The following is a 25,050-nucleotide window of genomic DNA, read 5'->3' on the forward strand; positions in this document are numbered from 1 at the left end:
ATTAGCCAATGTACATCCATCTGGTCGCACTGCATCAGCTGCCACGACAGGGCTTGTGTGTGGACGTCACAGTTTTTTTTCTTCTTTCCTCACCTTCCCCTTTTCGGTTTTTTTTTTTTTTTTTTTTTTTGTTCCACCAGAGCATCTCTCTCCTTCTGCTCTCCCTCTTTTCTACACCGCCCACTCCTTCCCAACCATTGATCCGACCACTCACCGCCGCCTCGCCGGCTTCTTCGCCTCATTACATCGCCCCGCTGCGCTTTTCTGCATTTTTTTTAAGGAAGGAAGAAAAAAAAACCTGCACATTTTGGACGAAAAAAATAACTAAACAACAACGACTAAAAAAAAAGAAAAAAGCACCATCATCACCATGGCGAGCACCGAGGATAAGGCGGCCAACAAGGAGAACGTGTCCAGCTGGAAGGACTCCATCTACAATCCGAGGACCGGGGAGCTGCTGGGTCGTACGGCCAGCAGCTGGGGTAAGGATCCCCCCGTTATTCAGCACTCAATTAGTGGCTCTGATTTGACATTCACGGGGCTTATACCTAAGCCGGTGTCCCCTTCGTTTCATTTTCAAAGGGATTATAGCAGACATGTGCATCCAGAATAGACAGCCTCGCATGTATTCCTCTGCACGGATGAATTAAAATGATCTAGATGGTGGATTAGCTGAGGAGCCATCACAGGCCTACGTGAAGGTGTAGAGGAGAAGCCTGCACCGAGAGGCTGAGGAATGATGCTATCAAAGGTGTGCACCAGCCCTCTCTTTGCTGCAGAGGCACAAACAACCAAGCAGGTGATGATCAATCAGGATTTTTTTGTTCTTATTAATATGTGTCATCTGCACTGACAGAGGAGGGGACTGGATTCTGACCCCCGTTATCTAATCACAGAGTGCCACAGTGATCAAGAGCGGAGTCCATAGAGCTGATCAGGCCATACATTTATGTAATGATCCCCCAGTTATTTCCAGAGTGAGGTAGTAACAGGGCACCCTCCCTCCAGCAGCCCGGCTCCTATAGGCTAGCGCAGGCTGTCAGGCTGCCTGGGCCCCTGTGCTGCTGTGCAGTGGGATGCTCCATTGCAGTTGCATGGCCGCCCACATTAGCATGCCTGTCAAGGTCAAATGGGATTCCCTCTCTCCTCTTTCTCTGTCTTTCACGTACTAGGCAGGTGCATTGTGGGATACTGTTGGAGAGGAATGAGAGGAGAGGGGGTGTACAGCAGGAAGCAAGAGGGGTCCATCCCTGCTTCTTTTTTTTTTCTGGTCAACTTAGAGGGCATCCACGGTGTGCTGGAAGCTGGATGGTGGTGAACCATTTTGAGTCAGATGTTTCCATAAATGCAGCTTTTCTTTCTGCCCCCCTCCTCCTCTTCCTCTTCCTCTTCCTCATCTGCACTTGATGAACCAGGCAGCTGATGCTCTAAAGCGGTGCAGCACGCTCCTTCAGTCTTGTCGGATTTGAAAAAGTGTGGGTCTCCAGTGGATAAAAGAAAAAAAACAAAAAAGGCGTCACGTGCATTAGCTGTAGGTAGCGTTTCCTCCTTGATTCAAAATGGTTTCTCTCAAAGGGCCAGTTCACTCAAATGACAGGTTTCTCCAGCCTGAAGATGAGGAAACTTGGAAAACCAGGAGGCAATTTGTTCAAGCCCATGTGGTTGAAGATGGTAGTTAATTATACATGACCCCTTTCTGTCTCCCTCCCTCATTACGTCTCTTTTCTTTTTCTTGTTCTGTGTTTGTTCCCTCCAGCCCTCATCCTGTTGTTCTACTTGGTTTTCTACTGTTTCCTGGCTGGTATGTTTGCCCTGACCATGTGGGTGATGCTGCTCACTCTGGATGACTATGTGCCGAGGTACAGAGACCGCGTTCCCTTCCCAGGTTAGTGTTTTGCCAACATGCAGCACAATGCAGGACTTTCAGCTACCGTAACTGGCAGCCTTCATCTCTCTGGCATTCATTATTCATACTAACACCAATGAGACGCTGTCACAATAATGTGCTTTTTGCATCGATCTGTTTTGGAGCCTCTCACTGTGTGATATCAGCAGTGGATGTTTTCTTTCCGGCTGTAACTTAAGACAAACTCCAATAGCTGTGCATTAGTTTCCCACTGTTGAGATCATTTCCCTCTTTACTCTACGTTCTCGTCTTCGCTTCAGGGCTGGCAATTCGTCCAAATTCACTGGATATCGTGTTCAACAAATCTGACGCGGCGCAGTACAAGACTTATGTCGACCATCTGGAGGCCTTCCTCAAAAGTAAGTGCACTTCACTCCCATACATCGATCCATAATAAAATGAATGCCACTCTTCTTCTGCCACTGACTCATGCCGCATGTATCTGAATGTGTCTGCATCCACTCTCTGTCAGGATATAACGACACAGAGCAGGAGAAGAACGAGGCCTGCATTTCTGGGCAGTACTATGATCAGGAGAGTGAAACTGAAATGACAAAGAAAGCTTGTCACTTCAAGAGGGGCTCCCTGAGTCTGTGCTCCGGCCTCTCTGACAACAGCTTTGGATATCGTGATGGAAAACCCTGCGTGCTGCTGAAGATGAACAGGGTAACACCCACTTTTCCTTTGTCACGGCATCCATGAACATTCACAGCTTCGTCTTTTCAGCCTTCTCCTGCTTCCCAGACAAGCTTCTGCTCTCGATCCATTTAGCCGCTCGCTGACAGCTCCCAAAATAAATGATGTGCTTAATTTCTAATTTTGGACACATTCTTGCAGCAGCTTTAAACACTGTTTCTGTCCCTTCACAGATCATTGGCCTGAAGCCAATTGGAGATCCTTATATCAACTGCACAGTAAAAGTAAACATTATTTTTTTTCCCTCCACACTACACATATCTTTCTTGCCTGTATGTGTATTTTTCCGTTTCATTTCTGTGATGACCATAATATTTTCTGTTGATCTTGTTGTCATTTTTTCCTTCTTTTTGTTTGTTTTGTGTCTGATATCTTTCTGCATGCTGTCACTGACGGCTTTAGGGTAAGATAAATATGTAAATTATCAGGATAAGGCCAGTAGGGGTGTTAACACATTTCCGATTATGTAACAGGTCATTATGCAGGTGCCTCTAATCCCATCCCAGTGCCATTCTACAGTTTATTTTTACTCTAATCAGTGTAATTTCTGCCAAAAATGTCACTTTTCCAGCTTCAGCAGAACACATCCTGTTTTCCACTTCATTTAAATCCTTTCACTAACAACACGAAGATGTTTACTCTTTTTTTTTTTTTTTTTTTAGTGTCCCGTCTCATGTGGTCTCATTTGCTGTTAATTTCACATCGAACAAACTAATTTTAATGTGAAACTTACGTGAACGTGTGCTCCTCGTTGCAGAAAGACAACCCAGTTCAAATGCAATATTTCCCCAGCGAGGGCCGCTTTGATAAGATGTATTTCCCCTACTACGGCAAGAAAGCCCATGTAAGTATTTATCCCCGGTCAGCTCGTGTGCGGCGACATCCTGACGTGGACGTGTTATTGACAGGCGGCTGTCTCTGGCTCTGATGCAGGAGAACTACGTGCAGCCCCTGGTGGCCGTGAAGCTGCTGCTCACCAAGGAGGACTACAACAAGGAGCTGTCGGTGGAGTGCAGGGTAGAGGGCTCCAACCTCCGCAACGACGACGAGCGGGACAAGTTCCTGGGCCGCATCACCTTCAGGATCAAGGTCACGGAGTAAAATGCGGAGACGACCCGCGACATATAAAACCAGATGAGGCTGCCCACGTTTGCTAAGGATTTAGGTTAAAAAATATATAGAAAATACAAGGAAGGAAGTGTCAAATAGGTCACAAAGACGGCATTTTGAGATCCGCCGAAACGGTTTGGTGCCGACGAGTTTGGCTTCTGGTAGGAGAGCCAGGTATACCGTGATATCAGGTGTTGCTTTGATGACATTTCTGACCCTTCTTTCCTTTATTATTCCTTTGCTGACCTCTTCAAAGACCCCCAGAACAAAATGCAGGCTCTGTTCCTGACCCCCCTCCATCCCTCCATCCCTTCATCCCTTCATCCCTGCTTTCACCTGTTGCACGGTTCATTCATTTTATTATTTTTTTAGCATTGATGTGATTAGCTTTCTTATAGCCATTGCAACCAAGCCATTTGGAGCTGTTGTGTAACTGCTGGTACAACTTTTTATTTTATGTTTTTTTGTTGTTTTTTTTTTAGACCTTCCTGCTGTCAGGAAGAGTGTGTTTTCATCAGGACAGTATTATCACTGGTGTTGAGAGGATCTTGCTGTATAGTATAATTGAGAAAGTAGAACATGACATTCACATGACTCATCGCACATCACAAAGGCTTCATAGGAACGTACGTCGATAATCAAATATAGCCACTGTATCCCTGTATATGAAATGCCAATTACAAAGTCCCTTTCTACTATAAATACATTGTGATCCTTACCATATTTAGGGAATTATAGATAGATCTTTTTGTGTTGTGGCCTCGCGTAGCCACAACCCAGTCTTGTGCTGTCTGTATGTCTGTCTGTCTGCATGTCCGTCCGTCCGTCCGTCTGTCTGTCTGCCCGTCTTCCTGTTTACTCACCTCTCCACTGCAATAGCCAACATGTGGGTGAGCCCTCCAGGACTTAGACAAGTTGTCTCGCTCCACCTCGCCGGGTGCTGCGAAACCGATGGTGGCTGAGGCGACACACACTCACAGAAGGTACCGTGTAAAAATTGCTTCTGAGGCGGAGAGGCGCTGGGAAAGCGTTGCAAAAATAAGAAGTTCACTGTAACTATGTACTGTATATCTTTACGTGATCTGTATATCTATCTGGGTCTCAACGATTGTTAGTTTTCGGTCTTCTTCAGCCTGTTGATCTGATTGTCTGCCAATCTATTACTCTTCAATGTATATATATATACACTATCTACCATATTTACTTAATTCACACTGTATTTTTGTCACAAAACACAATGTCTGTGCACTGTAAAGAAATAATTTAAACAAAGATTTACAGGAAATTATCTTATTCAAAAAGTATGTTTACACAGTCTTTAAAGGAACCCGCATTTGAAAGAACAACTTGTAACATCTCTTCAGGGTGCCTTAAGACCTGATGAAATAAATTGTGGAATAAAAGTGATTTTGAAGAAAAAAAGAAAAAAATTTCTCCTGTCAGTTTTTAATTTAGTTCAGTTTAAATAAAGGCTTTGTCGGTATTAGAGTAGAAAAAAATGTAGCATTCTTTATGTCTTGGTCAATGTACTTCACTAATATTCATATCAAAGTGTATATGAAGACATTTATTTTAATATTTTTGTTTAACGCAACCCACCAAGAAGTGCTACACAAACATGAAACATCTGCAAGTACAGATTTTTTATATTTTTTTTGGAGGGGACACATTACATTGTGGGTCTGGGGATCCTCCTTCAGGAAATGTTGAGCATCATAGACTTCATTTTCCTCCATTCTGGTGAATTTTCATGCACTGATCCCAGCTATCTCTGCAAGCATCTGCACTGGTGCATCTATGAATAAGTTTATAGGTCAAAATTGAAGCTTCTTCCTGCTAGGGCAGTTTCTTTTTAGGATTCACCTTATCATCAGGCGCACACATACTGCCTCTTTTATCTCTGTATATAATACCTTTATATTTTTACTTCATATAAATACAATTTTTGAATATGGCAACACATGCAGCTCTTTCCATAACCTGCAATTTATCTTCATCACTTATCTTCTTGTTTACTGTCCAACTTAGTAGTGTAATAGTGTATTATTCTTTGATTTTTTTTTTTTTTATGCATTCTGCATGAAAAGAGATGTCTCAGCTAACCTTACCATCCTAGTGGGTTACAATGCAAGAAATTCTGCCACAAAGATGTATATTCGGTTTTTGGACTTTCCTGTAAGGTCTTTTGACTTTTTTTTTGTGAGAAGATACAACAGGAAACCAGTCTACTCACACTCATGACACCCAATGAGACAGTGTTTTTATAAGGGCATGCGAGCTAAAAAGAAAAAAAAAAAGAAAAAAAAAAGGTTGGTAATCACTGGTTTATTCTTTAAAAAGATATTGCATTTTATATAATTTGTTTTTTACTTAATATCTTAATTTATAAAACAACTGGGCTGCCAGAAGTGTAGTGCAAAGTCGAGTATTTTTCTCAATCTAGTGAAGTATAAAGCAGGATGCAATGCAAGCAACGTCCCTCAAATTCTACTGAAGTGCAGAAACTTAAGTTTTTATTAGTATAGATTCATCTGTGTCTGTCCACATCCAGTCTTACTTTGAAAACAACGCACAAGTGAATCTTTAATTAAATATGTGCGTGCATGAGAAGGTTGCACATTTCAAGTCAACGTTGTGCTCTATAGCTTGACTGTGGAGAAAGCAGAAGGGTTGCGATCACTGTTCCCTCTAAGCTGCGCGCGTGCGCAATTGCGCACTGCTGACACGGTCTCCGTGCACAGAAAATCTGCGCTGCGCACAAAAAAAAAATCCAACCTAAATTGAAAATAAAATAAACACGTAACAATTCATTCTGTGCTATTTTTCAGTGTGAGTCAGTGAGTGACCAGTGACTGGCTGCTGCAGCCAATGATGCGATTCACATACATATTTACCATAGACTGTATATAATGGTATTTACGCAGCTAATCAACGTCATGCGTCCTCATGTGCAGTCACCGTTGTTCTCATAGATATGAATGAGTAGATAGGACACGCCCCTTTGAGCTGCGTGCTACAGCGAGGCTAAGCTAGTGGGGGCAAAGTTTCAGTGCATTCCGTTGATGTAGACGGCGTGAAAACGGAAACAACAAGTATGCCGGCTCACTGTGCTGCATACAGTTACACACTACGTCGTACGATTGAGACAAGGAAACTTGGAATGACTTTTCATAGGTAAGAATAGTTTTTGGCTCTTTTTTCATTATGAAATCTTGTTGAGAGCTTCCAGTCTATGAGAGCTAACTAGTTAGCCACTAGCAAAACGCTAAGGCGAGCTAGCAGCTTGACAACCAAATACCAGACGATTAATAGTAGCTGTAGTATAGTTGTACAAGCAGTAGTAGTAATACTAAAAGTACGAGCAGTACATAGTATGGCCTGTAGTTCATAGTACAGCATGTTGGCAAGAAAAAAAAAACAAAACATAGATTATTATGTGGTTCAAAAAGCGCAAAATGATAGGATGTTGCCTAAAATTGTCATGTATGATATGTGGTTCAAAAAATGTCATAGTGCAGTATATTGTCAAAATAGTATGTTATTCAAGAAAACATCAGAGTATAATATGTTGTCTAAAAAATGCCATAGAATAATAACTTCATTGCACAAGTAAAAGTATAGTGACTTTTAAAACTGTTCGAATTCTTATATGTTGCTAAAAAAAAACAAAAAATAAAACAAAAAAAAGTCACAGTAATATGTCAATTAAAAAAGCCTATAGTATAGTGTGTCGCCCAACAAACATCATAGTATAGCATGTCGCTCTAAAAACGTCACAGTATAGCCTTTAGTCCACAGCTGTCAGTAGGTGAGGAGCAACACAAAAACAGTCCAAACGCTGGTTTCCAGAGGGTTAGATGAGAATTTATTTGAAAGAGTAAGTTTACAACAACACAACATGTGAGGGGGTTAAAAACAAATGGGTGTTAGTAAAATAAAAATAAATAAACAGAACTAAAAGTGAACTTCATGTTGACATTGATGGGCATTCCAACCAGGAACAAAGTAAAAGATAATCAATACAAAAAAAACTCTTCCTGTTCACCTCTTAAAACCCAAAAAGACACCGCAGTAGCACCCTAAACTGAAACTACCAATGGGTTCCCTGTTTTCCTTTCTGAACAATTCAAAGGTCCCTCTCTATCTCCCCACACATCCACCAACCACTGGAACACATCTCCAAAGTTCTGCCGGGCCAGCTCAGCTTCCCCTCAGAAGAAGTGCCGCCACCTGCCAGATGAAGGATCCTTTTGAGAGGCAGCTGGCATCGTGATTGGACTGTACTTTGGTCTGTTCCAATCCAGCTTCAGCTCCAGAGATGGCAGGCGAGACGAGTCAACGGAGGCCGGGTGGACGAAGGCATGAAGCTGAGTACAATCCAGAAAACAACAGAGGAGGAGTACAGTGGCCCAGGGCCAGAACAAACAGTATGTCTCTGAGAAAACATCATAGTATAGCCTTTGAGATGAAACAACGCCATCATATACATTGTATATTGTACAAATAACAAGTCAAAGCAAAGAGACATACATTGTAGAATTGTAGTAATTGTGGGCTGACTGATTTACTGATTATCAGTATTTTATTTTTTACGGATTTACGGTAATAAATACATTTAAAAATGGTGCTACTTTGCCTCTGAACCTTTATCTACCTGTGGTCGCTCTGTCTTCTGGAGTGATTTGATTGGTTATACGTCACGAATAAAACTCCTTTAACTTAACATCTGTAAACAAAACAAAAACGTATCAACAAAGTTTTCTGTTAGTTTGTGTTCTTCTAAGTTTAACTCAAGATTTTAAATACTTTCATTTAGTGCAAATGAATATCTACTCCAAATGTCTCACTAATAATCATTATCAGCCGTAAAAACCCACAAAACACCCCTCTATACTCGACCACACTTAGTACAGTCTGGTTCCCCCTTCTATAAATCTGCTTGGAATCTTCTACTTCCTGTTTGTCAAAGTGGCCTTCTACCTGGACAGGTTTTGTTGGAGCTCATGCAACAAACATTTTGGGTAACTGCACTTTAATATGGATGGATGACACTGAATTAGAGTCTGTATTAATGAGACTGAGTTCAGATGTGTAGCTCTGTCATTAAATAGTAAATTATTTCTCAGAATTCACAGAGAAAAGTCTGAAATGTTTGCTAGGTTAGCGTCCCACATGTTCTTTGGCTCAGCTAAAGCTAACTCTCTCCAACGTCTGGATCTCTTGAGTTACTTGTTGTTAAAATATCTTGCTAGAGGTGCTGAAGCTCAGAAAGTCTGAGATGTTTGTTCAAAATAAGTTCATTTTCAAGTCTTATCTGAACTGTCCTCTTTTGTTTGAACTTTCCCTAAACTTAGGAGTTAATGACAGAGCAGCACATCCAGACTCAGTCTCATTTATGTAGAGATTAAACTTCAGTGTCATTCATTGATGTTAAAGTGCAGTTTTTCAAATGTTTGTTGCACATGCTCCCGACCAAACCAGTCCAGGTGGAAGACGATGTGAAGAGAAAGCTCCAGAGGATGAATATCACACATTTACGTTGGAAATAAATGTCCTTTAATTAGACATTGTCATGCAAAAGTTGGATTTCCTTTTAATGATGTTCAAATCTTTGTTGTGTTTTGTTGATGTTGGTTTCTAAATGTTTTCTGACACTCGGCCCCAAAGATTAAAACCTTCTACTGCTCACAAGCTGCAACAATTCACACATTATCAACTATCTTTATGACTAAACTAAGATAAAAAGTGAAAAACCGCCTGATTCCTGCATCATGAATGTAAACTTTTTGGTTTTTATGACAGTAAACTGAATATATTTGGGTTTGACATTTTATAAAACAAAACAAGAAATGAATTACTGGAGAAAACAATCAACAGATTAATGGACAAAGAAAATGTGTTTTCCAACATATATGGCTGAATTACTCCAACATTACAAGATACATACAATTTGAATTCAATTTTATTTATATAACGCCAATTACAGGTCAAATTGTCTCAAGACGCTTTATTTTTATTTTTTTTGTATTTTTTAAAAATATGACAAAGTAAGAAATTTAAAGCTCTTCACTAATCCAATTTATTATTTGTTTTTTAAGAGACTAATGGACAATTAAAATAAGTTTCTCCACTAAAACTAATAAACATGAGGTCAAATAGAAGGAACAGTTTTAAATACTGCAGTCCCACGACGACAAGAATAAAGTTTGTCAAGAAAAACTAAATCTGCTGGTGGATTCCATTGAAGTCCTAATAAATGATAATAAAGTGTGATACTAAAGGTTTGTGGTGCTAAAAATGTCAAAGTAAAGATATGAAGTTGAACATCTGGATGGAGGTTGATAAAAGTTGACCTCCCTTCATTTCTCTGGAGCGACTCCATGGATTTTATGGATGGTGGTTAAAGACCTGCTCTTCTAGTCGTCTTCCTTCTAGTCGCTGTAAAAAGTCAGTCCATCCTGGCCGACTTCAACACCTCTTCATGACAACTTGTTCTGCCTCCGACCTGGTGGAAACTCCAGAAACTCGGGAAAACCCGTGGAGACTCGAAGAACTCGTCGGGCGGGGGAAGGTGTGGTGGGCGGTGGGGGGAGGTTGGGGAGTAGAGGGGGGAGGCCGCCACCCACCTCCCCACCTACTCTCCGCCCCGGCTCCACCCAGACTCCGCCTTGGCTCCACCCATGTGGTCACTTGAGGAACTACAATGTCAAAGGGACGACGAATTTATTTCTTTTTATCTGATCTGTAGCTCAGTGAGTTAAGGATTTGCCTATGGAGCTGCAGGTCGCTGGTTCAAGACCAGACCCTTCTTAAGTTTTATCAAAATCCTGACAAAGACAAAGAAAGAAAAAGGCCGGTGGCGGGTCTTGAACCTGCGACCCTCCGCTTGGGAGTCTGTCTTCTTATCCCCTGAGCTACTCGCTCAGATACTAATTTTTCTTTTTTTTGCGCATTTATCATCTATTTTTTGTCGTGTTCGAGTTTTTTTTCAAACTTGAGTCTCGACTCGACCGTTTTTCTCAGGAGGTTGGACTTCAGCCTTTGTGCTGGAGGGTGGAACCCTCAGTTCCAAGACTTTCCAAAGCCTCCACACCTCCCGAGTCCTCAGGACCTGAGCTTTCACACAGTCTGAGGGCTCAAATTTTCTAAGTCCCACAGTAGTTCTCTGTTAGTTTGAACCTTCAGACAGTCCAAGGACTGAAATCTTCGAAGTTCCTGAGTAGTTCTCTGTTAGTTTGAACCTTCAGACAGTCTGAGGACTGAAATCTTAGAAGTTCTTGAGTAGTTCTCTGTTAGTTTGAGCTTTCTGGTTAACAGAAGCCTTAAAACTTGTGACCATGAATCTTGATTTCACATTTAGACCATCCATCTGAGTTCTTCTCAGACCTTCACCTGTGGGTTCTTTAGAAATCCTGAACAAACTTTGATTCTCTTCACTGAACAGTAAAGTTTGTGGAGATCAGAAGGTAACATTAGTTTGATCGATGCCTTCAACTACTAGTAGACTTTATCTGGAAAGCAGTTTTCTGAAATGAGTTCTTAGTAAATCTGTCCACAATCAAACCAAGAACATAGAAAGAGGAAATGTTTGAAGAAACAACTTGATGTTTTCATTTCAGACTTGAAAACACTTTAATTGTTTTTGCTCTTTTTGATCGTTTTGTCTCTTCTGTTTATTTTGATCTTCTGAAGTTTAACTGGTGTCTTTTCAAATGTTTTGTCTTTAGTTTGATTCTTCTTAAATGTTTAGTCTTGCTCTTTTCTCACCTTTTATTCATTTCTAATGTCTGATTTGATTTCCAAATGTTTTGTCTTTTTAATGTTTGTTGTTTTTTCAAATGTTTTATCGGCTTGTTTGAAAAATTTCCTTTTCTTTCCCAGTGTTTAATTTTTCGATTAAATCTTTAAGGTTTTTCTTTTTAAATGTTTTACCACCTTTTAATGTTTAATTTTCTTTTTAAATGCTTCATTGTATTTTCTGTTTAATTCCTATTTGAAGTTTTATTGTCTTTAAGATGTAATTTTCCAATTAATAATTTAATTTTTTAATTAAATGTTTTGTCATTTTAAAGGTTTAATAATCTAATTAAATGTTTTGCATTTTTAAAAATGTTTAATATTCTTCTTGTTGAATTGTATTTTTTAAATGTTTAATTACGGAAAATATTTTATCTGTAATTTTTAATATTTGTATTTTAAAAATTTTGTTTAATTTCATAATGACATGTATCTTGTTGAATGATCTCATTCAATATTTTGTCTGTTTAATATCATTTAATTGTATTTAATGTTTAACTCTATTAAACAGACAAAATATTGAATGAGATCATTTTAATATCAATTTAATATCATTTAATTGTATTTAATGTTTAACTCTATTAAACAGACAAAATATTGAATGCGATCATTCAACAAGATACAATACATGTCATTATGAAATTAAACAAAATTTTTAAAATACAAATATTAAAAATTACAGATAAAATATTTTCCGTAATTAAACATTTAAAAAATATAATTCAACAAGAATATTAAACATTTTTTAAAAATGCAAAACATTTAATTAGATTATTAAACCTTTAAAAAGACAAAACATTTAATTAAAAAAATTAAATGTTTAATTAGAAAATTACATCTTAAATTTCTTTAATCTTTTTAATAGTAAAACTTTTTAAAAGTTTTATTGTATTAATTTTTTTCCTTTGATTTAATTGCTTTTTGTTATGTAGTTTATTTCTTTAATCTTCTTTTTCTGTCAAGATTTTAACCCCAACCTTAAAAATGAAATAAACCCTTAAATCACAATGAAAATACTTCTGTTGTCACAATCATGAGTTAGTCAATTATTCAGTTTATCAATTCAACTTTATTTGTTTAGCACCTTTTACACAGATGACAAAACTAAACAAGCAAAGAGAAAAAAACTATGCTAAAACTATGATTAAAACTCAAAAACATTAAAAAAAAGATTTAACATGGTAATAAAATATGTTGTGTCCAGGGGATGGAGGGAGTTTATTGAAGTCTTCTTGGGCTCACATGGGAAATCATTTAAAATATAAACTTGATATTCAGTCTAAGGAAACTGCAGAGTGACAGAAGAACCAACAATATCTCCTGTTTTCTCCTTTAATGAGTCGACTCTTCTTGTGCTTTCAGACCAAAGAACTACAGACTCTTCACAACCTGCTCAAACTCTTGGTAGAGGACCTCACCACACGGGTCAAGAAGGTTTCCGTCTCATTTCTACTCTGAAGCTCACCTTCTCCTGCTCAAACTGCTGACAAATGTTTCTGCTGTTCTAAAGTCTGGTCTCCAGAACTTCCTAAAAACTCTCAAAGTCTCTTCTGCTGCAGGTTGCTTTGTAGAACTGTTCCAGAAAACCTCACTAAACCACATGGAGGGGCCTCAAGATAGTCGTCCAAATGAAACCATACAAAAACCAAACTAGTACAACCCAAACGCTAAAGTCTCCTGCAGCCTACCAGAGAACCTCTGAGAACAGAGAATCAGGACAGGAACTCTTACCTTCTGGACAACCAATGCTGCTTCACAAACAAGAATACAGAATGTGTCTGACCAAAAACCTCTGAAGACTCACTACAGCCAAGATAAAGACACAACTCAGCTGCATCAAATCCACTAATCACTGCACACATTAGCACCATGTGCTCACTGTGGCTAAAGAACCTAATTTACCAAGACAACTATCCAGTACAAAGCCCTAAAACACACCAAGAAACACATTAAAGCCTATTTTACTGCTGGAAGCTGCAAGCCAACACCTAAAGAACAACCTAAAGCAACGGAACCAAACCCAGTTCAGTGGTGGAGAGAAGCAGAGGAAATGTTTGTCTGCAGCTCAATAAAGCAGGAAGACACTGAGCTGCTCAGGTGTTCCTGATAACACCAAGCAGCCACCTGGACAGCCAATAGGAACACAGCTTCCTGGAAGTCCAGAGGGTGAAGGAAAAGTGAAGGAAATTTGATTTAAAGTTGAAGCAGAAAGTTAACAAAGAAAGTTGAAAACCACCTTCTGATACCTGAAATCTCTGAGTTTTCACACAAAGAACACCTGAACATGTCAAACTGGTTCCATAGAAGAACCATCATTGTAAAAACGTCATAGTATGGTGTGTTGCTCAAAAAACATTAGGACCCAGCTGTCAGGGGACAAACATGTAAGAAACATGAGAACAGAGAGAACCCAACCAGTAGGTCACAGTTTATCATCCCCCAGTCATCTCCTGAAGTCCATATGGTGAGAGACATCAGTATCTGGATGTTCATTTACCAGAGGATGCTTATAATCATGCTGATGTGGTCTGTACTCTACAGTATTTTAGTGACTCAATAAATGCCTAAGTTGTTTTTTTAAAATGCTTTTCAGTTTTTAATAAACATTTAATAGCCTATATGTAATCAATAAATGGCCTTTGCCTATCTTAAGAAAAATTCACTCAGAACTCTGATACGTTAACAGTACTAAATAAATCAATAAATACATGCATACACACATAAATAAGTTAATACATTAACTGTGTTAAGATTTAGATTTTTAAAAAAGTTGTTTATGTTTTTGCAGAATCCAGTATTACTCACTGGTTGGTCATTACATTTTGTTAGTTTGATTTCACTGTTTAAAATGATGCCACCTCTTTTCAGACAGAACCTGTGATAATAAAACAATACAATATTTTTAGTTCCGTGTTAATAAAGCACTTAAAGCTTTAAGTATGGCTAAATGCTTTTTTCAAAATTAAATATATCACTCCTTAGGTGGTAGTGGCCCCAAGTTCAGTAAAGTTGGAAAGATATTCACAGATTCGGACTTCCAGCATCAATAACTCATTAGATATAGGTTGTCAAAACATAAACGGTGCCTCTTTCCCATTGTTGCAAGGCAGACAATGTGCTACAAGCCCAGTTTTATCAAAAGTAGCTGTCTTTCAAGCTACAGGAATAACATTGGTGTCTATGGAGTGAACAGGGTCCGTCTGCAATTTGCAAAACCGCTGCAACAGTAAAGAGAGACAAATATTCAATAACTTCACTCTTATACATTGTAGTGTCACTAAAATCACTGCAGCCTTCAACTGGCTCCTGCTGACAAAGTGTTTTAACAGAAATGTAAATGCTGTAATTTGATTCTTTTAATGAACCATGTAACTTGAATGGATGCGATGCTGGTGTGACCACAGTGCACACGTCTGATGTTGCTCACAGTGGTCCAAGGGACGCTCAGGGAGTTTGTGTGTTTGCTCAGATTCATGAAAAATTAGAGGGAACAATGGTTGCGATCTTTCACCATCGCTCTGTTAACACTCTCGCCATCACTGTAGAACAAATCTGCAGCCACATGAGGGAGCCACAAACAGCACGGCCTCAGCAAGCTGTTAGTGAAAGTGTGACTCATGGTGCTTCCAGAGGGAACTACAAGGAATTGCAGAGAAACTCGGGTCAGTGAAGCATTTTCTCACCTCTGCGTTTCGTGGTTTTAAGGTTATTCCTGAAGGATGTTGACAAATCTAGTAAATATTCAATTCAAGATTCCTGTATTTCCCAATGTCACTGTGGGGAAAAAAGCTTAACAGGCACATGCAACACTATATCCAATAACAATTCTAAATAATGTTTATCCTAAAAATGCATTTAACCAACTCCTTTACTAAGTTTCTACGCCACCTTTGCAAGCTGTCAGCTGCTCAGATGCTGCAGGCTTAGTTCTAATTATTCTGATGTTTACTTGCAGCTGGTCTCAAGCCGAGTAACCGTGGTTGGACCTGTAAGTGCCCCCCACAGTGACAGAAGTGGATGTAGAGGTCAGAATTTATCTGGTCAGTAGTGAAAGAAGCATGATCACACTTGTCTGCCCTAATTTCACAGCACCTCCATCTGTCCAGCTCCAGCAGGTCTGTCCTTCACTGTCAACAGGAGTCTGCCCACGGCCTGCTACATGTGAGATAATCTCTGGGTTTAGCTGGACCAAGAATCCACGTTAATGTCTGCTAAGCTCTTACCGTCCTTGAGGTAGATCGCTGTAAACAAGTGGAGACAAAAGGCAATACTAGTAAGATATTTTTTAATTGGTGCATATCTTTAAGGCCGCAGAGGTGGGCAGAAACGTGGTGGAAAATGTGAGGACTACTCACGGCTGAAAGTATTACACATAAATGAGTGCACCTGTGTTTTACTGGCTACTACTTTTGCAAAAAAAAAAAAGTTGCTCAGAAATGCCATTAGAAGGTTAAGTTCCCCCCCTACCAGCATTCATAGACATTGAGACTATTTTGTCATTTCATTCCATTCATGGTTCATTCATTCAGTAAAAAAAAAAGAGAAATCAAATGTCACAGTGTGGTGAAATAATGTTTTTGACTGTTGATTTCTGCTCAGATCTCTCCCTTGGCAGTAGCGCTGAGATGCTGCAGAGCCCGAGGGGGGATTTGAAGCTGATTTAAGTAAAGGAGGCGCAAGGATAACACTGGTTATCGCCTTATCAGCTAAGAGTTGAACTTGCCAATTTGTGGCCGCCTCGGAGCACAGCCTGGCCTGCAGTCAGCGTCCTGAAAGGGATTAATGCAACTGATATTTTTTAGGTTTTACTCCAGAGTCCTCAGTTTCTCTCTGGTTATAAATAGCCCAGAGAACATGCGTAACATGGCACAATTTGGGGCATTCTCTGACGCTGGCGCTACAAATGTTTTTTTAAGCCTCAAGACTGCAACACTAATGACAAACACATGCATATTCATAGTCAGAGAAACACGCATTTTAAAAGACATATGTTTTAATTTATTCACATGATTCAAGATTCAAGGAAATTACTGCTTTACATCTGACATTTCTATTATAGCAATTCCTCTCATGTTATATTTACAAGTACATGTATCATATATTTATATCATATTAACATTAACTGTAAAAACTCAACTCTGCCCAAGATCTGGAAATTTAAAAGCTTCAACAAATAATTACCCTGAGACAAGTAAACAAGAATTACAAGAATTTTCTTTGAACTATTGTCCAAGTCTCTAGACTCGGCTCAAATACCAAAACAGTGGAACTTTTTTCAGCATCTGGCTAGTTTGAGTTATTTACACTCATCTCAAACTAAGAAAAGAGGCCTAAATCATTGCAGTGTTTCAGGGTCATGGACAGCGCAACCTGCGCATTCCTGGTACAGGAATTTATTGCCCAACTCCTCTAAGTTTTCCTCCTTCGCGTGCAGCAATGAGCTGCTATTTCTGCACTCGTCTGTACATCCCAGGGCTAGAGTCTCCATTTCTCACAAGCTGAGCCTCATAGCACCAACAGTAGAGCGACTAAGTCAAGAGGTGTTCGGTATTCTTCATTTTCTTTACAATAATCCTACATTTTAAATAACATATATCTTTCCCTTTCTCCCTGTGCATAGATATAGATATAGTTCTTTATTTACAATACATACAATTGCAACAAATGCTTTTAATAGTTTTTACAAAACTAAAATGTTGTTCGGAAGGATAACCACCTGGATGTAAATACAGTGTAATTGTGAGGTTTAGGATCACAGTGTTTAATTAAACACTACAGTTATCTCTTTCATATGTAGATAAAAAGCACTTTTCATTGCAGAAATTGTGTGGCCTTCTGATGGCATCAATAAATGGCATGAAAGTGCTGTCCAAATCTACAATTACACAGTTCACTAGAACTGAACCATTTCAAGGTCTAGAAAATAATTCAAATTTCTACATGTACAGTCCCGAATGCAACAATGTTGCTTCAGTGGATAATACTGCAAACACCTTCAATTTCTTAATTCAGTCATTTAGACAGTTTTTTGATAAAGTAAAATAGTATTTCAAGTTAAATGACCTTTAACTTACTCTCCTAGCACTAGTTTCATTAATGAAAACTTTTAAAACCTATTACTAGCTGTAATTTATGGTCAACATGGTCGCAAATCTACAACATTAGATATCTTCAAGTGAACCACAGAGATGACGCTCTGAACATCATGGTGGCTTTCATATTGTATTGAACTTTTCCTCAAGAGCAGTTGATCTCTAAACCATGAGCATCCTTACGAGAGAGGGCTGGTACATCTTTCTCAACAAAGATACTCGCCTCTCACGTAACATGATTCTTTTTTTTTTAACATGTGTTACTTTGCATGCGACTGAGAAAACGAAAGTGAACGTTATTACTAGTGTTTCAAACATGTGGCTGCTCACAGCAATATACATGTGCCAGACTTCTTTTCATCATCACAACCTCCTCCGCCCTCTTTCCTGTTGGGATCATTGAGCTCTTCAAACAGTCCAGTCTCAATCATCTCCTGTTGCCATGGGATGGGCACAGCACCGGTGGCGAACTCCTTAAAGAACTTGTCATCCTTGGCGTCAAACTCAATGCCCTTGATCTCAGAGAACTCTGCTATGTCACCGGTGTCCTTGGCATAGACAACGTTGGGCTTGGGGACCCAAGGAGGATCCACCAGCCCTGCCTCCAGCCGGGGAAAGTTAATGGCCTTGAACCACTCATGCTTCCTGGGATCCTCCATGTTGTTCCTAAAGAAAAGGCACAAAAACACTTCTCCATCAGAGGTTCTAAACTGCAATGTCAGATGACAGCAGCTACACCAGGATGCTAGTAAATTTCGCCCCAGTGATTAATCAATCTGCAGTGTCTAAAATATCTGAAAGTAACTTCAAACACAAATGAAATAAATGCAACTTTGTGCAACTACATATCAAGCCATAGCCATGCGGAATAGAAGACCCTCTTACTTCATGCCCAGTCGCTCCTCAATTTTTTTCTTGAGGAACTGCTGGATGATATCTTTGGTGGGTGCATCGAAGCACTTGTGCTCCCACTTTGGCTCCTCATTGAGAATACGGCGCTGAACCTCCTCCTTCTCCACCTTCTCCTTTTTGCTGTCAGGGCCTTTGAACGGTGTGTAGCCGGCCACCATCTCATAGATACTGCAGCCAAGGGCCCACCAGTCCACTGATGTCCTGTACGGAGTTTTGCTCAGGATCTCAGGGGCCATGTAGGCTCCGGTACCAGCCTGGACGAGGGGGAGGAGAGGTGGGAGTAGAACAATGGAAATATTGAGAGTAGTAGTGATATTAGTGAGTATTAGATACACCTATATATGATTACATAAAGTTCTTATCAGAAAGCATGACATGTTTGTATGACTGGACACTTTTGAGACAGTTAAACTGAAATTCAGTGCATGCACAGTTCACCTTACTCCTCAGAAGAAGCAGGGAATTCAAAATCATGATCAAGTCTTTTAACTTTCACCTTTAGCTCTGTTCCCCACTTTCTTCCTGCTCTTCTGCTCCACTACACACTACGCCTCTCCCTTCCTTTCCGTTCATGACCTGATCTGCAGCCTCGGACCAGGGGCTTTAATCCTAATGCTAAGCCTACTACCTGTCAAGAGTTATGTGTGTCTGCACACTGATAGAGTTGTCCTCTTACATAAGGCTTGGCCATTTCTGGATTCTTCACCCCCAGCCGAACTACAATCCAGACGACACATAGCTCTGATGTACAACTAAAGCACATACGCAGCAAACTGGCACAGAGCTGTGTATGAGGATTATAGAATGCACTGTCCTTTCATAGTCACTTAAATATAGTAACCCCGAACAGACGTTTACTATGAGCTCGGAGTGCTCCTATTTATGTGTTGTACTGATACTGGGACCAGTGTGTAGAGGTGGCATGTGCTCCATGCATCTCCACCCCCAGTTCTAAGACATGCAGGTTAATTGGCAGCTCTAAATTGTTGCCTGTTATGTGTCAGCCCTGTGACTGAATGATGACCTGTCCATAGTATACCCTGCCTCTCAGCTGGGATAAGCTCCAGCCATCTGTGACCATCAAAGTATAGCTAATTGATGGATGCCTTTTCAATTTCTGCTGTTAAACTCATTAGCATGAGCGATTGTAATCACTACAGACTTCCGGTGCTTCTAGCTCTGACCTGTGCTTTAACCAGTGTTACTCCACCACAGATCCACAAATGTGCTTAGACGGACCCCTCTGACTGATTAGTGAAGGCATGATACTATAATACCATTGACCAAATTTAAGCAGGGTTGAATGCATGTTCAAATGTCCCAATACCTACTACAAAGACACCCAGCATGCAAATCTATTGAACTACACTTCAGCTTCTCCTGAACTATACATGTATCACCATCCAGGTTACAAAGTTGACACCAAAAGCTTATCTAATTTTAGATTATCCTCGAGATTAACTTCTAGATGTTTTATTATCCATGATTAAGTTACCTTGTTTGTAAACTACCCTAAGTAAACATATTCTGTTGAAGTTTTACCTGGATCTGTCAATCTAATCAGGGACAGACTTGTGTAATGCCCACTAAGAGGATTAGCGAACCAAAGCCAGCCTTGCCTGTAGGAGGTTAGCCCAGTCACTTTGGCTGGCTGAGGAGCATCAGAGTGCTGGATAATGAGCTTACTGGACTTTCATAGAGCCGAGAGCTTTACTCTTTGCTCCTGTAAGAAAGTTCTGTGGAAACCCTCCTGCAAAATTCTTTATATTTTTCAGGTCTATAAGTTATTACAGTTGGCCCATAATATGCCGTAGGTACAACAAGGAAGGAAATAAGGAGTCTTCTATTGGTCATTTTATGAGATTGTAGTCTTAAAAATATAGATTTTTGTAAGATTTCTTTTTAATTTTTGAAACTCATTGATAAATCTGACAGACTTTCTGTGAAATTCTGTTGCACTGACAAACTCATTTGTCAAGTGATCCTCAGTATGTGCAGTCAGTGTGGTGCAACATGATGAACTCTTTCACAATAACATGCTATCTGTGTTACTTTTTGCAAAGGAAAAGAAGAATTACAGGTTACAGTCTTTATAAAGTGTTGCAGGAAGAAACTGCAGTAGAGTTAGCAGAAACTAGAGGGGCACTCAGAGAGTGCAGACCACTGTCAACATTAATTGTCCGCTCTTTTACAATGTGCAATTTTGCAACCTAAAACAGATCTCCACAAAGACTGAATATGCACTTAATTTTCACATGCACCACCTCTCCATCAAGTTTCTTTTAAAATTAGCTTGGTAGTTTTAGCATAATGTTGCTGAAAGACACACAAGCACTCATGAAAACATCACCTCCTTGACAGAGGTAATAACTAAATCTCTGCAGTCAAAAACCTTCTTACAACTTAGCAACTGCTACTTTAACGAGGCCTCTAAGGTCACTAACGTAGCCCCTGCACAAAATGGTGGCCTATAAATGGACAAGCTATAATCTGACTGCTAAAGGATCCTAAGAGTTATATAATGGAGTCAGAGACTCTATTGCACAGATCTTTAGGCAATCCAGTAATCCCTGTCCGGATTTAAAGTAAAAACCCCCGCCAAGATTGACAGTCTGTCCAGAACCAGAGATCAATTTTTAGCTCCATCTTCCTTTAACTGAACACAGACAGGGTGGAGATGCAGCGGAGGTACTACCCAACAACCAGTGGTGCCTATTGGACTTTTTCAGTTTGTGTGTGTGGTCTTAAGATGATAAAATGACTAAACAAACAGAATCATAGGTAGAGTCTTGCCTGCCCTTTAGTGTATGCAACATCACAGACTTTGAGTAACATGAGAAGGCCTTTAGGATCGACATTTTATTCCTGATGTAAAATTTTCTTGCTAAATCCCCTCATGTTAACAGATTCCTAATACTGCACATGGTGTTCCTGATTGTGTTTCATATGTGAAAAAACTGCCATTTGCCATTGCAACTAGAATGTCTTTGTTATATTTTACATCTACTCACCATCTGGGTGACAGTCTTGTCTGGAGTGATCTCTATGGCCAGACCCAAATCAGAAAGTCGACACTGGCCTTGGCTGTCCAGCAACACATTCTCCGGCTTCATATCACGATATACAATATCCATGGCGTGCAGATGGAGAATGCCAGTGGTGATCTGTGCTGTGTAGTGGATAATGCGCTTCATCTCAATGCCTTTGTCCACACCCTTACCATCATAGCCTATGTTGTAAATGTGGTACTTGAGGTCTCCTCCATTCATCAGGGTCATGACAAGGCACAGGTGGGTCTTGGTGTCATAAGCGTAGGCCAAGTTGACCAGAAACAGGCTGTTGACCTTCTCTAAGATCTTCTTCTCCAGCAGGGCCATCTTCTCACCGCCCTTCTTCTTCAGTCGCTTTTTACACAACTTCTTGCAGGCATACATCTGGCCTGTGTTCTTGACCTGAACAGCACATACCTGGACAAAGAGAACACGTTAAAAATGAGAGCTTCTTTATGATAAATCTCCAGTTGATTTTGTATTCATTTTAATTTATTTGTACTCTGAAACAAAGCAGACAGACATTTGGGTCTGAGCTACACTAATAAAAAGGCTAAGATCTCACTAGTTCTCTCTAATTGCACAGAAATTCTACTCTGTGAACAATTTAAAAATGTAAAAAGGGTCCCTACTTCAGTGTTATCCCAGTATTTGCAACAAAATGGATGTGTGATGCTTTAAATTGTGAATCTATGGTAACAGATATTCATCATGTCATTATGGACACAATCACAAAAAAAATCTTTGGTCAAACCACCTGAGAGAGTTTTGGTTGTTGATTTCTCTTGACTCTCCGAACTCTGATATAAAATCACTAGGCAAGAACACTGGTTTAGGAAGGCAGTCTAGTTGATCATTGACAATTTGCCAATTGTCTCACTCACATCTTTAAATATTTACTACACGTCATTCCTTTCTCTATAGATAGAACAAGATATTTCCGTTGAATACACAAAGATGCACTAGCTGTTTAAAACAAAAAAGATTGTCCAATGTGGTTATTTAGATTCATTGTTTAAATGTCACCACAGTATATGCTGATTGATTGTTGCCAGTTGACCAGAAACAGGCTGTTAACCGGATATTGATTACATTATAGCAACGACATCCAAAGTTGTTTGAATTAACACGATAGCTAGCTAGATAGATGTCTTAATCTTTCTACACTATCATGTTGCTAAGAACTTGACTCAGAAAAGAGGTTCCTCAGGGATCCACTGTCGGTCCTCTGTACTTGCACCTGATGCTATTAGCCTAAGCCATGACAGCATGCCATTGTTCCTTTGATTTTCTTCAGATATCCCCCATCAATGTCAACAACGTATTTCTTTCACAAAAGCCCCCATTGTTATTTTCTGTCACTGCAATGACCACACATATTGTAGTCCATATGTAGTCTTTAGCAGTCTCTTAAAACAGATGACCTTGAAACAATCTTCTAATGAATCATATTGCTCTTTCTTAGTTGGTGATTTGTATATTTTTATGTTCCACTTTAAGAGGTGTGGCTGTCTGGCACACGGCTTTATAGACAGCTTGAGATAATATAAATCTTCGTGATTATATATTTTTTTATGCTTCAAAAGCAAATACACGTCTGTGTCTTAAGGTTTTCCAAAGAACTGCACAACAGACACTGCATTTTATCTAATCTGAGGAAACTCCTGCAACTAAAGTCAATGTTGAAAGATAAATTGTTAAAAGCACATCTTTCAAAAGAGTTTTTACAAGTATATGTAGATGCATTTGCACACTTACCTCTCCGAAGCCTCCTTTTCCCAGAGTTCTGAACTCATAGAAGTATTTGTCACTGATGGGCTGTTTCTCATACTCTTTCCACTGGAGGAATTTATCAAAGAATGGGCTGGCCTGGAATTCTGTGAAGGGTTTGTCTTTCAGGTACTCTCTTACACCTTCCTGGACCTTGCTTTTCATCACCTCTTCAAAGTTGGCATCTGTGACTGACTTGCATTTCTCCAGAGGCTCTCCAGTAAGAAAGGACATGAAGTTCTTGGAGTCGGGCTTGCAGTATTTGTTGATGATGGCTGTGCGTGCCTTGTCTTTCGATGGACCTTCAGCCAGATCCCAGTCATAAAACTCATCCAGGAAATCAGCAGCCAGCTTAAACTCTGCTTTACTTGCAAGGAACTCGCGGAAAAACTTTTTGCCAACAGGCTGCCGTTCACAAATTGACGTAAAGTCCTTCTCGATGGAACTTCGTACTGCAGCACATTGTTCAGGCTTGGGGAGAGACAAGCTCCGACGGCGCTTTTTCATCTCCTTGTCATCACCACCCTGGGCTTTTAGGTAGGCCGTGTTGGCCACCAGGTTATCCAGTCCCCCCATGTCACACATCTTGGCGGCTGTATGTGGTCTTTCCCCCCTAAGTGACTGGGTTCTTCAGCAGCTGCCCACGGATACCCTCTTACTTTCAAAACGTGTGTGTGCAATTCGCTCCAAAGCCAGCGTGCAAATGAGCTCCTTCACCGAGCGTACCTGCAAACCTAAGACACACTGACACACCCAGTAATTACTCATTTAGAATTAAATACCAGGGAGGGATTTTGGCTTAAGGATCTTTGTGTGGTCTATTCAAGGATGCTGTGCACGGAAAGGGAATCATAAGCGGGCTCTGCCTTAAGAGGCTTTGTAGCCCTCTATATTTGTTCATGGTGTTCAGCAGTCTAACTGGTGGTTCAGTGGGTTCTGTTGACTATGCATTAAATGGTGTGGCACTAGAAGATCAAAAATCAATGAGAAGTTCTCTGAAAAGAGGAAGACAGCATTAAAAAAAAGAAGCTGGTGGTTGTTGGGGTTTCCTCTTATGATCAATGAGAAAATCAATGAGAAGTTCTCTGGAAAGAGGAAGACAGCATTAAAAAAAGAAGCTGGTGGTTGTTGGGGTTTCCTCTTATGAGCATTGTGAGAATGTGGAGTGAGGCAGTAACGTTGGGTATTTACATGATATTGGAATATGCACATGGAAGATAAGATTTAAGACTAGAGTACTGATGAAATATTTTAACTTCAGCATTCAAGGAGCATCCAATGTGTCCACCCCTATTTTCTTGCTGTTCCTCTTCCCAATCTCAACAGAGAAGGTAATTCAGAGGGCTTACTCCTAATCTGTCTGCTTCTTGTTCTGCCCTCACACTCTCATTCTATTAATTTACCCTCATTCATCAATGATCACCACTTTACAGTGACAACTACCATGACTATTCTAAACAAAAAAAAAATACTTGAGATACTTACCATTGTAACTTTATACTGTGTTATAATCAAAATGTAAATTCACTGTAAAGATGAACGCTATTGAGAAAAATTGTAAATAAATACTAATGGGGTCATACAGATGTTTCTTCGGTATTCATTCTTAGATATTAGAAAAATGTTTTGATGGGTCATATGCAAATTTTTTATTCAAAATACCACTTTACACATCAGTAGTTGCACATTAAGCATTGTTTGGGGATAAGTGGGAAGC

The 25,050-nt window shown here is 39.8% G+C and overlaps 2 protein-coding genes across 2 annotated transcripts; one reads left to right on the forward strand and one right to left on the reverse strand.

Annotated features, from left to right (window-relative positions):
- The first annotated feature begins 134 nt into the window (after nucleotides 1-134).
- atp1b3a (ATPase Na+/K+ transporting subunit beta 3a) lies at nucleotides 135-5,142 on the forward strand. The gene is made up of 7 exons (XM_023295027.3): nucleotides 135-482; nucleotides 1,757-1,885; nucleotides 2,167-2,265; nucleotides 2,379-2,572; nucleotides 2,776-2,826; nucleotides 3,360-3,446; nucleotides 3,536-5,142. Exons 1-7 carry the CDS (start codon nucleotides 371-373, stop codon nucleotides 3,701-3,703), a joined length of 840 nt encoding a protein of 279 aa, XP_023150795.1. The 5' UTR covers nucleotides 135-370; the 3' UTR covers nucleotides 3,704-5,142.
- An 11,342-nt stretch (nucleotides 5,143-16,484) lies between these two features.
- grk7a (G protein-coupled receptor kinase 7a) lies at nucleotides 16,485-24,070 on the reverse strand. The gene is made up of 4 exons (XM_023295037.3): nucleotides 23,322-24,070; nucleotides 21,525-21,980; nucleotides 18,487-18,767; nucleotides 16,485-18,267 (listed from the first exon to the last, which is right to left on the reverse strand). Exons 1-4 carry the CDS (start codon nucleotides 23,916-23,918, stop codon nucleotides 17,928-17,930), a joined length of 1,674 nt encoding a protein of 557 aa, XP_023150805.1. The 5' UTR covers nucleotides 23,919-24,070; the 3' UTR covers nucleotides 16,485-17,927.
- Between the last annotated feature and the right edge of the window lie 980 nt (nucleotides 24,071-25,050).

This window comes from Amphiprion ocellaris, chromosome 10, assembly GCF_022539595.1.
Source record: "Amphiprion ocellaris isolate individual 3 ecotype Okinawa chromosome 10, ASM2253959v1, whole genome shotgun sequence".
NCBI lineage: Eukaryota > Metazoa > Chordata > Actinopteri > Pomacentridae > Amphiprion > Amphiprion ocellaris.